General features: G+C 41.5%; 1 protein-coding gene across 1 annotated transcript in view; it reads left to right on the forward strand.

Annotated features, from left to right (window-relative positions):
• Dora (zinc finger SWIM domain-containing dorado) overlaps window positions 1–13,629 on the forward strand; it is a 506,090-nt gene that overhangs the window by 263,439 nt on the left and 229,022 nt on the right. The window contains exon 16 of the mRNA XM_070097330.1: window positions 476–730. Within this exon, the coding sequence (XP_069953431.1) occupies window positions 476–730 (255 nt within the window). The remainder of the gene's footprint in view (window positions 1–475; window positions 731–13,629) is intronic.

The raw sequence follows: 13,629 nt of genomic DNA on the forward strand, positions 1-13,629 counted from the left end.
ACGTAAATTTACATAGGGACCAAACTGTATGTGATGTATATTTACGTGCAACTTTTGTGAGTTCTGATAGTCCATGCACTTCCAATTTAGGCTGCATCTCATCTGTTTTGTTCACCTAGTACCTTTACAGGGTTAGGAAATGTTGGCACAAGCAAGTCTACACAATGCATTGTAGGTTAACAGTTCCTCAGTAATGCATGTATTTATTCTAGTAGATTTTGTTGCAGGGAGACACTGAAGGTGAGGAATTAGCAGGAAGATGCTTTACTTTTTCCAGACAGTTGATTACCAGATTACTGATTCTCTACCATATTTTTAGTAGTATATCTTAGCTAAGCATTAAATGTTCCTTTTTGAGCTTGTTTACTTGTACTGCATATGCTTATTTTTAATGTATGTTTTGTATCTATATATATTTTTTCTTAATGAAATATTTGTTCATGCTCGGATTCTAAAATCTGCTTTATTTTTGCAGACAAATAAACCAGTTGAATCTCCACCACTTGGGTTTTCATTGGTTCGCCCAGTTCAGCAGCCAACTCCTGAAAGTACAGCAGCACAGCAGAGACCACAGCCAACTTATGGCAAAGGTGTTCGGTTTAAGGGTAAAAGGGCATATCCCACAGTTCCCAATCAGCCATCAGAAGCGAGTGCATATTTCATGTTTGAATTGGCTAAAACAGTGTTAAACAAAGCTGGAGGGAACAGTAGTACATCACTATTTACACAGGTAAGTCCTTGTGTATATGAACATGTACAGTAGGTCCCCAAATTAGGATCTGCCACAGTTAAGATTGGGGCACTTTGTTGAAATTACTGACATTCAAATGCCAATGTGCAAAGATGGTTTTGTCAAACACAATGGACCCCCGGTATACGATATTAATTCATTCCTGAGAGCTCATCGTATGCCAAAATTATCGGAAGGCGAATTAATTTTCCCCATAAGAAATAATGGAAATCAAATTAATCAGTGCAAGACACCCAAAAGTACTATGAAAAAAAGTTTTACCACATGAAATATTAAGTTTAATGCACACAAACTGAAGAAGACATGCACAGTTAGTAGTAGTGCTCTACTAACAATAGAATACATGACACTTACCTTTAACCCCTTGACTGTCGCAACCCCCAATCCTGAGGTGTTTCCTGGTGTCGCAAAATTTAAAAAAAAAATTATTTTTTCTTATGAAATGATAGAGAATCTTTTCCCGATTGTAATGACACCAAAAAAACGAAATTTGATGGAAAACTGACGGAATTATGCTCTCGTGAAGTTAGCGACCTCGGCGCTATTTACAAATCGGCGATTTCGCCCACTTTGAGCCCTATTTTCGGCTAATTCCGTTGTTCCAGTCGCCCAAATTCATAGCTATTTCTTTAGAAATCCATTTTTTCTATCGATTGAGTACAAGAAACTGCCCATTTACCAATTTCAACTACCTAATAATGTGGTCAGAAATTTGCAATTTGGCCAATTTCACGAAAACTAAAAAATATGACAATTTCAAAATAAGGTCCAGAATGAACAATGCAGACATTCCTGGCTCTAAAATAACATTTTCTTTGTTCATCAGTCTTGTCTCTAGGCCCCTCTGATATTACTCTTGCTTTCTATTTTGAATTTTTATTCAAACAAAAAATAAAAGACTTACTATTATGCAGACTACTGCAATACTGTAATAATTGTATAAATAACATCAACCCATTCATGACTGCATATTAGAATGGCTAGTTGGACATTTATTGGACAATGGCATCATTTGTTTACTTTTGAACATTGGCAAAAGTCAAACATTTCCCCTACTTTGAGCTCCATTTCTAGGTTCTTTTTATAGTAAAATCAATCAAAATCACCTCTATTTCTATAATATGTTTTCCATTCTATCAAATGAGACCAAGAAAACGAGAATACAACCATAAATACTATACGAAAATAGACCACAAAGTTGGCATTTTAATTAAAAAAAACGGTCGGAGTTTTTTTTTTCTCATTATGCACTGCGTGCTCCAGGATTTTTTTTATATGGTGCACACTGACCGCACAGACCCATTCTCTCACATGTGGGCCTACCAGCTTTCTCCTGCTTGATTTGAAGCCGCTAGAATTTATGAGTATATATACGTCAAACATGGTACCTCGTAAGACGTATATATACGGCCGCGACAGTTCCGTAATTCTGCCTGCCTTAAAAGGGGCTGTTAGTGAACACCATTATTCCACGCTAAAAAGCGCATGTACGTTAAGCATTATCAGCATTGTATTAGTATCTGATATTTCAAAGGTTCTAGTTAACCAGCCAATCAGTTTCGTTGCAGTTATGATAACATTTGGGATCCTGGAATTTAATATTGACATACTACTCCTGAAACTCAAAGAAGATCTGGTGATGATTGATGGGATGGGAGGAGGGGAGAGTGTTGAAGTTGTTAATGTTTAGAAGGGGAATCCCCTTCCATTAGGACTTGAGGTAGCAAGTCCTTTTCCGGGGTTACTTCCCTTCTTCTTTTAATGCCACTAGGACCAGCTTGAGTCACTGGACCTCTGCCGCACAACAAATCTGTCCATAGAGCTCTGTACCTCCCGTTCCTTTAAGATTTGTCTAAAATGGGCCACAACATTGTCATTGTAATAGTCACCAGCACGGCTTGCAATAGCTGTGTTAGGGTGATTTCCATCCATAAAGGTTTGCAATTCAACCCATTTTGCACACATTTCCTTAATTTTTGAAGTAGGCACAATGGATTCCACAACTGGCATAGGCTTCTCAGGGTTAGCCCCAAACCCTTCAAAATCTTTCATAATTTCCATACTAATTGTCACCCTTTTTACCACAGGGTTGGCACTAGAAGCTTTCTTGGGGCCCATGGTGACTTATTTTGCAGAAACAAGCACCAAAACCACTGTGATAATATGGAATGTACAGAATGTATGCTTAGATGCGAGCACACTGGCTGGCTTGTAAACACTGGCACGCACAGGGCAGTTCAGGCCACACGTGGATGCGTCCCAGACGAATCGCGTGTGGTGGGTTTTTTAACGAGTGGCGAGGCAAAATTTTTGCGTTAAAATGTATCGTATACCTGATTTAACGTATACCGATGCCATCGTATGCCGGGGGTCCACTGTATTTAAACAAATTATTTTTAATTATTTACTTGACTTTTTTTTTTTTTTAACAAGTCGGCCGTCTCCCACTGAGGGAGGGTGACCCAAAAAAGAAAGAAAATCCCCCAAAAGAAAATACTTTCATCATCATTCAACACTTTCACCTTACTCACACATAATCACTGTTTTTGCAGAGGTGATCGGAACACAACAGCTTAGAAGCATATACTTGACTATGTTTTTGCTAAATGCATTTACATTTTGTGTATGTTCATTTTATGCATGTTTCAAGAGTGTTTGTTTAATAAAGATTGTTAAGGAACTGTAGATTTTATAACTAAGATTTTGTGGAACTAAATTAAAAAAAATTTTTCTCAGTTTTTACCAAATGCATGGATAGTCTGTGTATGTTTATTGTACAATTGTGTGCAGAGTTCATGATTCTTTTTAGAAATTCATAAAGAACTGTTTATATCAGCACAGAGACCTATGTCCAGGACCTGTTAATGGTTGGCTAAATGGGAAGGTTTGGGATATGGTTGGCATGCCTGGGGATTGGGTGGGTAACCAGGGAGTCTTTGGGGAGGCTCCAGCCCCTGGCTCATGGCTATAAGGAAGGGGACATGTGATTGCCCCCCTCCCCCTCTCTCGATCTTTTTTTTTTTTTTTTTTTTTTTTTTTTTACACAGGGTTTCACAGGGTTAGGTTAAGGATTCCTAACTTTATTGACAAACTAAGAGCTGTTACCTACATCATCTCATTTGAAAGCATTTTCATTGTTATGAAACATACAAGTAGGGAACAGGATGAAGTTGGCACTATCTGTTGGCCAGCATTTTCACTTGATCAACTGATTTTATCTTGTTGATATCACTATGCTGTACAGACGTGTTCCAGACTCGAGTCATCCTTGGGCTAAATGATCTCTGATGAAGTGATGTTCTGGAGAAGGGTACAGCCAGAGTGAAGTTCCTACTTTCTGCCCTTGTGGTATAGAAGCTTGCTTCTCGCTGTCCTTGAAGTGGAGCCAAGTGTGGTACTTTGAAGATGTTGGCCTTGTGCATAACAGTAAGGCCACTCACATCCCTCCTGTGTTGAAGGCTCTGCTGAAATGACAGATCTATCCAAGATGGGTCCAGGCAAGAGATGAGACTTCATGCTCAGTTCTCTACTCTGTCAAGCAGTCGCAAATGAGATGGGGATCAGGCAGACCAAGAAAGTGGAGCATTCTCAAGGTGTGAGCATACTTGTGCCTCGTGCAGAATCTTGCAACCCCTACTGTCGAGCAAATGCAAGATATGTGGAAGTGCTGTAAGCTTCCTGGTTGCCTTGTTTGCAAGATTTACAACGGGGTTCTTCATGGTAATTTTGGAGTCACTTTCACTCCAAGGATATCAACTTTGTCCTTGGGTACCAACACGCTCCCATTCATACTTACTACTGCTCCAGCATTACCATCATGGTACCTAGAGACCATCATCATTTGTTTTCTCAGGAGCAAATGTTAATCTGCCATCATTTACCCCAGGCTCATATAGCTCTTAGCTGATGATTGATGTAGCTTATAGCAGCTGGCATTTCCTTTCTTGGATGAGTAAATGTCAGAGTACAGTCGTCTGCATATGCATGGGATTCTGGGATGAGATGAAGAAGGTCATTGAAGTAGACATTCCATAACAGTGGCCCAAGCATGCTTCCCTGTGGAACACTTGCCCCAGTAGGATGTCTTGTTGGCTCTGTCCCATTGAGAACTACTCTTAGAGATCTACCTTGAAGGTAATTACTAAGGAGACAGTGTAGAGCCTGCAATTCCCAGTGCTTGCAGTTTTGCCAAGAATCCCTGGTGCCATACTCGGTCGAAAGCATCAGCAATGTCCAGTGCTACTACACAGCTGACTTTGGATTCATCCAGTGACTGAATGAATCCAAAGTCAGTGGAGAGGTTTAACAATAGATCCATAGTGGAGAGGTTTACCAACAGATCAGCAGCAGAGTAACCTTTTCTGAAGCCAAATTGATGGTCACAAAGAAGTGAGCTGTAGTTGAAAAACTGTCATTTGCCGTGAGATTATTGTGTCAAGGATCTTGCCAGTGATTGATTGGAGTGACACTGGTCAGTAGTTGCTGATTTCTGCTCTGCTCTTCTTTTTGTGAAGAGGGACTATATTTGCCTCTTTACACAGAGAAGACCTTTTACACTGTGCTAGGCACTGCTGAAAGATGCAAGTTAGCGGTGCTGCTTGCTGGTCTGCACATCTACTCATCAGTCTTGGGCTCAACTTGTCTGGGCCCACAATCTTGTCTTGATCTCTCTATGGCTCTCTCTCTCTCTCTCTCTCTTTCTCTCTCTTTCTCTCTCTCTCTCTCTCTCTCTGTCTCTTTCTCACTTTCTTTCTGTCTCTATCTTTCCCTCTCTCTCTTTCCCTCTCTCCCTCTCTTTATGTCTCTCTTTTTCTCTTTTTTATTCTTTTTTATTTCTTTTTACACAGGGTTTGACAAGTTTAGATCCCTAGCTTTAATGACAAGCTATTTACAAGTTAACTTTATTGGCAAGCTGAGAGCTGTTACCTACATCAGCTCATTTGAAAGCATTTTTATTGTTATGAAACATACAAGTAGAGAACAGGATGAAGTTGGAGCCATCTGTGGGCCAGCATTTTCATTTTATCAACTGACTTTATCTCATTGACATCATAATGCTGTACGAATGTGTTCCAGACTCAAGTCATCCTGGGAATAAATAATCTCAGATGAAGTGATGTTCTGGAGAAGGGTACAGCCAGAGTGAAGTTGCTGCTTTCTGCCCGTCTTGTGGTATAGAAACTTGCTTCACGCTATCCTCAAAGTGGATCCAAGTGTGGGGACTTTTACAATATTGACCTTGTACATAACAGTAAGGTCACCCACATCCCTCCTGTGTTGAAGGCTCTGCTGAAATGACAGATCTATCCAGGATTGGTCCAGGTGAGAGATGAGACGTCTTGTTCTCTACTCTGTCAAGCAGTCGCAGATGAGAAGGGGGGCAGGCGAACCAAGAAAGAGGAGCATACTCAAGGTGTGAGCGTACTTGTGCCTCGTACAGAATCTTGCAACCCCTACTGTCAAGCAGATGCAAGATACAGCGAAGTGCTGTAAGCTTCCTGGCTGCCTTGTTTGCAAGATTTACAACATGGTTCTTCACGGTCAGTTTGGAGTCGAATTTCACCCCAAGGATATCAACTTTTTCCCCAGGTGTCAACACCTCAAATTCATCTTTACTACTGCACCGGCATTACCATCATGGTGCTTAGAGACCATCATCATTTGTGTTTTCTCAGGGTCAAATGTTACTTGCCATCTATTTCCCCAAGCTGATACAGCTCTTAGCTGGTGATTGATGTAGCTTAGAACAGCTGGCATTTCTTCTCTTGGATAAGTGAATGTCACTGTACAGTCGTCTGCATATGCATGGGATTCTGGGATGAGATGAAGAAAGTCATTGAAGTAGGCATTCCAGTGCACTTCCTTGTGGAACACTTGCCCTGATAGGATGTCTTGCTGATATTGTTGCATTGAGAGCTACCCTCTATCTGTCTCTGTCTCCCTTTTTTTTTTTTCTCTCCTTCTTACACAGGGTTTGACAAGGTTAAGGATCCCTAGCTTTATTGACAAGCTATTTACAGGTTAAGGATTCCTAACGTTATTCACGAGCTAAGAGCTGTTACCTACATCAGCTCATTTGAAAGCATTTTTATTGTTATGAGACACAAGTAGGGAACAGGATGAAGTTGGAGCCATCTGTGGGCCAGCATTTTCATTTGATCAACTGACTTTACCTTGTTGACATCACAATGCTGTACGAATCTGTTCCAGACTCGAGTCATCCTGGGGATAAATGATCTCAGATGAAGTGATGTTCTGGAGAAGGGTACAGCCAGAGTGAAGTTGCTGCTTTCTGCCCATCTTGTGGTATAGAAGCTTGCTTCACGCTGTCCTCAAAGTGGATCCAAGTGTGGTACTTTGACAATATTGGTCTTGTGCATAACAGTAAGGCCACCCACATCTTTCCTGTGTTGAAGGCTCTTCTGAAATGAAGATCTATCTAGTATTGGTCCAGGCAAGAGATGAGATGTTTTGCTCTGTTCTCTACTCTGTCAAGCAGTCACAGATGAGAGGGGGGGCAGGCAAACCAAGAAAGCAGAGCATACTCAAGGTGTGAGTGTACTTGTGCCTCATACAGAATCTTGCAACCCCTACTGTCAAGCAGATGCGAGATACGGCGGAGTGCTGTAAGCTTCCTGGCTGCCTTGTTTGCAAGATTTACAATGTTGTTTTTCATGGTCAGTTTGGAGTCGGATTTCACCCCAAGGATATCAACTTCTTCCCTAGGTGCCAACACCCTCCCAATCATCCTTACTACTTCACCGGCTTTACCATCATGGTGCCTAGAGACCATCATCATTTGTGTTTTCTCAGGTGCAAATGTTACTTGCCATCTATTTCCCCATGCTGATATAGCTCTTAGCTGTTGATTGATGTAGCTTAGAGCAGCTGGCATTTCTTCTCTTTGATAAGTGAATGTCAGTGTACAGTCATCTGCATATGCATGGGATTCTGAAATGAGATGAAGAAGGTCATTGAAATAGACATTCCATAACAATGGTCCCAGTACACCTCCTTGTGGAACACTTGCCCCAATAGGATGTCTTGCTGATTCCGTTCCATTGAGAACAAGCCTTAGAGATCTACCATGAAGGTAATCACTGAGGAGACATAGTGTAGAGCCTGCAATTCCCAGAGCTTGCAGTTTTGCTATGAGACCTTGGTGCCACACCCAGTCGAAAGCACCAGCAATGTCCAGTGCTACCACAGAGCTGATTTTGGATTCATCCAGTGACTGGTGCCACTTAGTGGAGAGGTTTAACAACAGGTCAGCAGCAGAGTAACCTTTCCTGAAGCCATACTGACAGTCACAAAGTAGTGAGTCTTGAGATTATTGTCTCAAAGATCTTGCCAGTGATTGACAGCAGTGACACTGGTCTGTAGTTGCTGATTTCTGCTCTGCTCTTCTTTTTGTGAACAGGGACGACATTTGCCTCTTTCCGCAGAGAAGGCCATTTACACTGTACTAGGCAGTGCTGAAAGATGCAAGTTAGAGGTGCTGCTAGCTGATCTGCACATCTTCTCAGCAATCTTGGGCTCAGCTTGTCTGGGCCCACAGCCCAGCGATTTAACCCTTTGACTGTCGAAGGGCCCAATCCTGAAGTGTCTCCTGGTGTCGCAAAATATTCGAAAAAAAAAAAATATTTTTTCTTATGAAAATGTTAAGATTATTTTTCTGATTGTTTTAGTCCCAAAAAAAAATTTTCCCATCAGTACTTACCGAGATATAGAGTCCTGAACTTTGCTGAAATTGATCTGCTGGCGGCAACAGCGGCGACTGCCGCTCACCCGGTAAACTTTTATTTACTTGTATTCGATGGTTTCTTGTTTTTTTCACTATTTTATTTTTTCACATAACTTTTGTGGCCTGTGAGACCAAATTATTGTGCAATGTTCAAATATACACTCGTTGAATGTAACACAATTATAGCAAAAACACTCGTATCATTATAATGTTGCTAAAACTTGTTTACACAAACAAACAATGCAAAAAAAATGTTTATTACGATTGCTTTATAATATATATACATATGTACAATCACTGGACACTTTATTAGAAGTGCTGCAGCTTGTGGAATTCTTTGAAACATGGGTATAAGCACAATGGTGTCTTACACTCCTCACACATAAAACGAGTGTCTCTGCGTTTTTGTGGGCGTTTTGTGGTATGTCCACAGACAAAACACCTCTTCTGAGCATTTTTCTTGGCAGTAGTAGCAGGCAGTGGTATGGGGTAGTGATCACCAGGCCTCAGACGAGAGGACATGTGTTGATAATTTCGTGGGCGCTGGTCTATTGCAGGTGTTGTTTCTTGGTACTTGAATATTATTTGTCTGATGACTGACAAACAAAATTCACCATATTTGGGTTTGTTCTTGGTCTTCAACTTATACATATTATAAGCATTCAGCATGGAAATGTCAAGAAGATGGAAAAACAGTTTTATGTACCACTTATAACTCTTGCGAACACAGTCAGCAAACCCAATCTGCATGTCACATTTGTCCACTAAGCGCATATTGAGGTTGTAATCCATCACAGCTGCAGGTTTTACAATAGGTTCATTGGTCTCTCTATTCTGCTTGCCAGTCTCTACCATTTCGTGTCGGTGAACTGATGTCAGCAGTGTGACATCACGTTTGTCATGCCACCGAAATGCCATGATGTCATTGGCAGCAAACACCTGCACTTCACCTCTACGACTGCCAGCTTCGAACCTTGGCATATGTTTACGATTTCTACGCACTGTGCCACACACATCTGTCATGTTCACTCGCAAGAAATCACTGAGTATAGGGCTTGTGTACCAGTTGTCAGTATATAAAATATGCCCCTTACCAAGATATGGCTCCATCATTGTTCTAACCACATCACCAGAGATACCCAGTAACTTCCTGGTATCTTCCATTGTTTTACCGCCAGTGTACACAATTATATCCAAAACCAGACCAGTTTTGCAATCACACAGAACAAATAACTTTATACCAAAGCGTTTCCTCTTGCTTGGTATATACTGCTTGAATGAGAGTCTTCCTTTGAACAAAATCAAAGACTCGTCAATAACAAGCTTGTAATAAAGTTGGTAGAATTACCGACAATATGTAAAGTAAAAGGACACAAGTGCAACTAATGTGACATTTATTGTGGCAACGTTTCGCTCTCCAGGAGCTTTATCAAGCCATTACAAACAATACATGGACACTCTGAGCCTTTATATACCCTCTGTGTCCATGTATTGTTTGTAATGGCTTGATAAAGCTCCTGGAGAGCGAAACGTTGCCACAATAAATGTCACATTAGTTGCACTTGTGTCCTTTTACTTTACAATAACAAGCTTCCTGAAGGGATGAAAATACATACAGCACTTTTGTTTCAGGTACATAAACACACGTCTGATCTTATATAACCTGTCGCTTCTGTCAGGCCTGGTTTTGTCTGAAAAGTGTAACATACGTAACAGTAACACAAATCTATTCACTGGTATAATGTCACTGAAAGCAGGGGTTGAAATCAGGCGGTCTGTCGCCCAGTATGTGTTGACACTATGCTTATACACATGTGGCATAAGCATTATTGTGGCAAAGAACAGATACATCTCTGCCACAGTTGTGTCCTTCCACTGGTGTAGGCGTGATCTTGGTGAAAGCATAGTGTTTGCCATGGTGTACTCATAGTATGTATTGCTTTCCCTGACAATAATGTCCATCAGGGGTTCATCGAAGAACAACTGAAAGCATTCCAATTCAGTGGGATTGTTCCCAAGTGTACATGATGGCCGTATTCCACTTTGTCCTTCATCAAAGTCATGGGGATTGGGAACAAACTCGTCATCTTGATGCCAATCCCAGATGCGGTCAGCTGGTGCATTCTGGATATTGTAATGTCGTTGTGGTTGTGCAGGTTGTGGTTGTGGTTGTGAGAGTGTGGGGTCGGCCGAGGCGGGTTGTAGTTGTGCAGAGTCAGCAGCGCGGGCACTAGCGTGGCCCGCTGCTGGTGTCACATGACTCATGGCACCGTCACTATCACCACCACCGCCTGCTGCCTCGCTCACATCGTTTATACCCATCGTAACAATATTGTCATCTTCACTATCAGGACGTGGTGTAGGGCCACGGAATGTGCTCCGAGATGTACTCCTTCCTCTTGGAAGAGCATATGGCACACTACCAGACCGCATGCGACGTCGTATATACTGCCGCTTCACTGGGGAATATTCACCCTCACTGTCACAACTAGAAGTGCTTTCAATAACCTTGAAATCACTATCACTATCACTTGCACTGCTCACATCTGAGTCTTGTACACGGGCAAATAGTTTCCTCTTTCGTCCTGATACAGGTGAACATGAACGAGCCGGCCCAGCACCAGGGGTGGATGGTTGTGGGTCATCTGGGTTTTCATCACTAATTATGTTATCCTGGGTAATTTTCTCGGTCACACCCGCTTCAAAACCAGGGAATTCACTTTCACTGACACTATCATCACTGTTTGAGCTATCACTTGGGAACAAAAGACCTCCAATCCGCCGAGGAGTGAGGAAATTCTTACCGCGAGGCATGGTGAAAATAGACTACCAAGATGGCGTTCCCACAATGCACCGCTGAGTCCCAGATTTTTTTCACAGGGTGCACACCGACCACTAAGACCCATTCTCTCTCGTGTAGGCCTAACAGCCCTCTCCCGCTTGATTTGAAGCCGCTAGAATTTATGCGTATAGATACGTCAAACATGGTATCTCCCATGACGTACATATACGACCGCGACAGTCAAAGGGTTAAGAAGGAAATGCACCTCCTTCTGCCTTATTGTCACAACTGACAGTTTTGACACAGTTCTTGCATGTATGTATGTATGTATGTATGTATAGGAGAAGGTGTGGAGTTAATAAAAGCATTAGTCAGAGGGCAGAAGAGGGGTTTATGAGGTGGTTTGGTCATTTAGAGAGAATGGATCAAAGTAGAATGACATGGAAAGCATATAAATCTATAGGGGAAGGAAAGAGGGGTAGGGGTCGTCCTCGAAAGGGTTAGAAAGAGGGGGTAAAGGAGGTTTTGTGGGCGAGGGGCTTGGACTTCCAGCAAGCGTGTATGAGCGTGTTAGATAGGAGTGAATGGAGACAAATGATACTTGGGACCTGACGATCTGTTGGAGTGTGAGCAGAGTAATATTTAGTGAAGGGATTCAGGGAAACCGGTTATTTTCATATAGTCGGACTTGAGTCCTGGAAATGGGAAGTACAATGCCTGCACTTTAAAGGAGTGGTTTGGGATATTGGCAGTTTGGAGGGATATGTTGTGTATCTTTATACGTATATGCTTCTAAACTGTTGTATTCTGGGCACCTCTGCGAAAGCAGTGATAATGTGTGAGTGTGGTGAAAGTGTTGAATGATGATGAAAGTATTTTCTTTTTGGGGATTTTCTTTCTTTTTTGGGTCACCCTGCCTTGGTGGGAGACGACCGACTTGTTGAATAAATAAATAAATAAAAATATATATATATATATATATATATATATATATATATATATATATATATATATATTTTTTATATATATATATATATATATATATATATTTTTCCTCAACAAGTCGGCCGTCGCCCACCGAGGCAGGGTGACCCAAAAAAGAAAGAAAATCCCCAAAAAGAAAATACTTTCATCATCATTCAACACTTTCACCACACTCGCACATTATCACTGTTTTTGCAGAGGTGCTCAGAATACAACAGTTTAGAAGCATACACATATAAAGATACGCAACATATCCCTCCAAACTGCCAATATCCCAAAACCCCTCCTTTAAAGTGCAGGCATTGTACTTCCCATTTCCAGGACTCAAGTCCGACTGTATGAAAATAACCGGTTTCCCTGAATCCCTTCACTAAATATTACCCTGCTCACACTCCAACAGATCGTCAGGTCCCAAGTACCATTTGTCTCCATTCACTCCTATCTAACACGCTCACGCACGCTTGCTGGAAGTCCAGGCCCCTTGCCCACAAAACCTCCTTTACCCCCTCTCTCCAACCCTTTTGAGGACGACCCCTACCCCGCCTTCCTTCCCCTATAGATTTATATGCTTTCCATGTCATTCTACTTTGATCCATTCTCTCTAAATGACCAAACCACCTCAACAACCCCTCTTCTGCCCTCTGACTAGTACTTTTATTAACTCCACACCTTTTCCTAATTTCCACACTCCGAATTTTCTGCATAATATTTACACCACACATTGCCCTTAAACAGGACATCTCCACTGCCTCCAACCGTCTCCTCGCTGCTGCATTTACCACCCAAGCTTCACACCCATATAAGAGTGTTGGTACTACTATACTTTCATACATTCCCTTCTTTGCCTCCATAGATAACGTTTTTTGACTCCACATATACCTCAACGCACCACTCAACTTTTTTCCCTCATCAATTCTATGATTAACCTCATCCTTCATAAATCCATCCGCCGACACGTCAACTCCCAAGTATCTGAAAACATTCACTTCTTTCATACTCGTCCTCCCCAATTTGATATCCAATTTTTCTTTATCTAAATCATTTGACACCCTCATCACCTTACTCTTTTCTATGTTCACTTTCAACTTTCTACCTTTACACACATTCCCAAACTCATCCACTAACCTTTGCAATTTTTATTTAGAATCTCCCATAAGCACAGTATCATCAGCAAAAAGTAACTGTGTCAATTCCCATTTTGAATTTGATTCCCCAAAATTTAATCCCAACCCTCTCCCAAACACCCTAGCATTTACTTAATTTACAACCCCATCTATAAATATATTAAACAACCATGGTGACATTACACATCCCTGTCTAAGACCTACTTTTACTGGGAAGTAGTGTCCCTCTCTTTTACACACCCTA

This window comes from Cherax quadricarinatus, chromosome 57, assembly GCF_038502225.1.
Source record: "Cherax quadricarinatus isolate ZL_2023a chromosome 57, ASM3850222v1, whole genome shotgun sequence".
Taxonomy (NCBI): Eukaryota; Metazoa; Arthropoda; class Malacostraca; order Decapoda; family Parastacidae; genus Cherax; species Cherax quadricarinatus.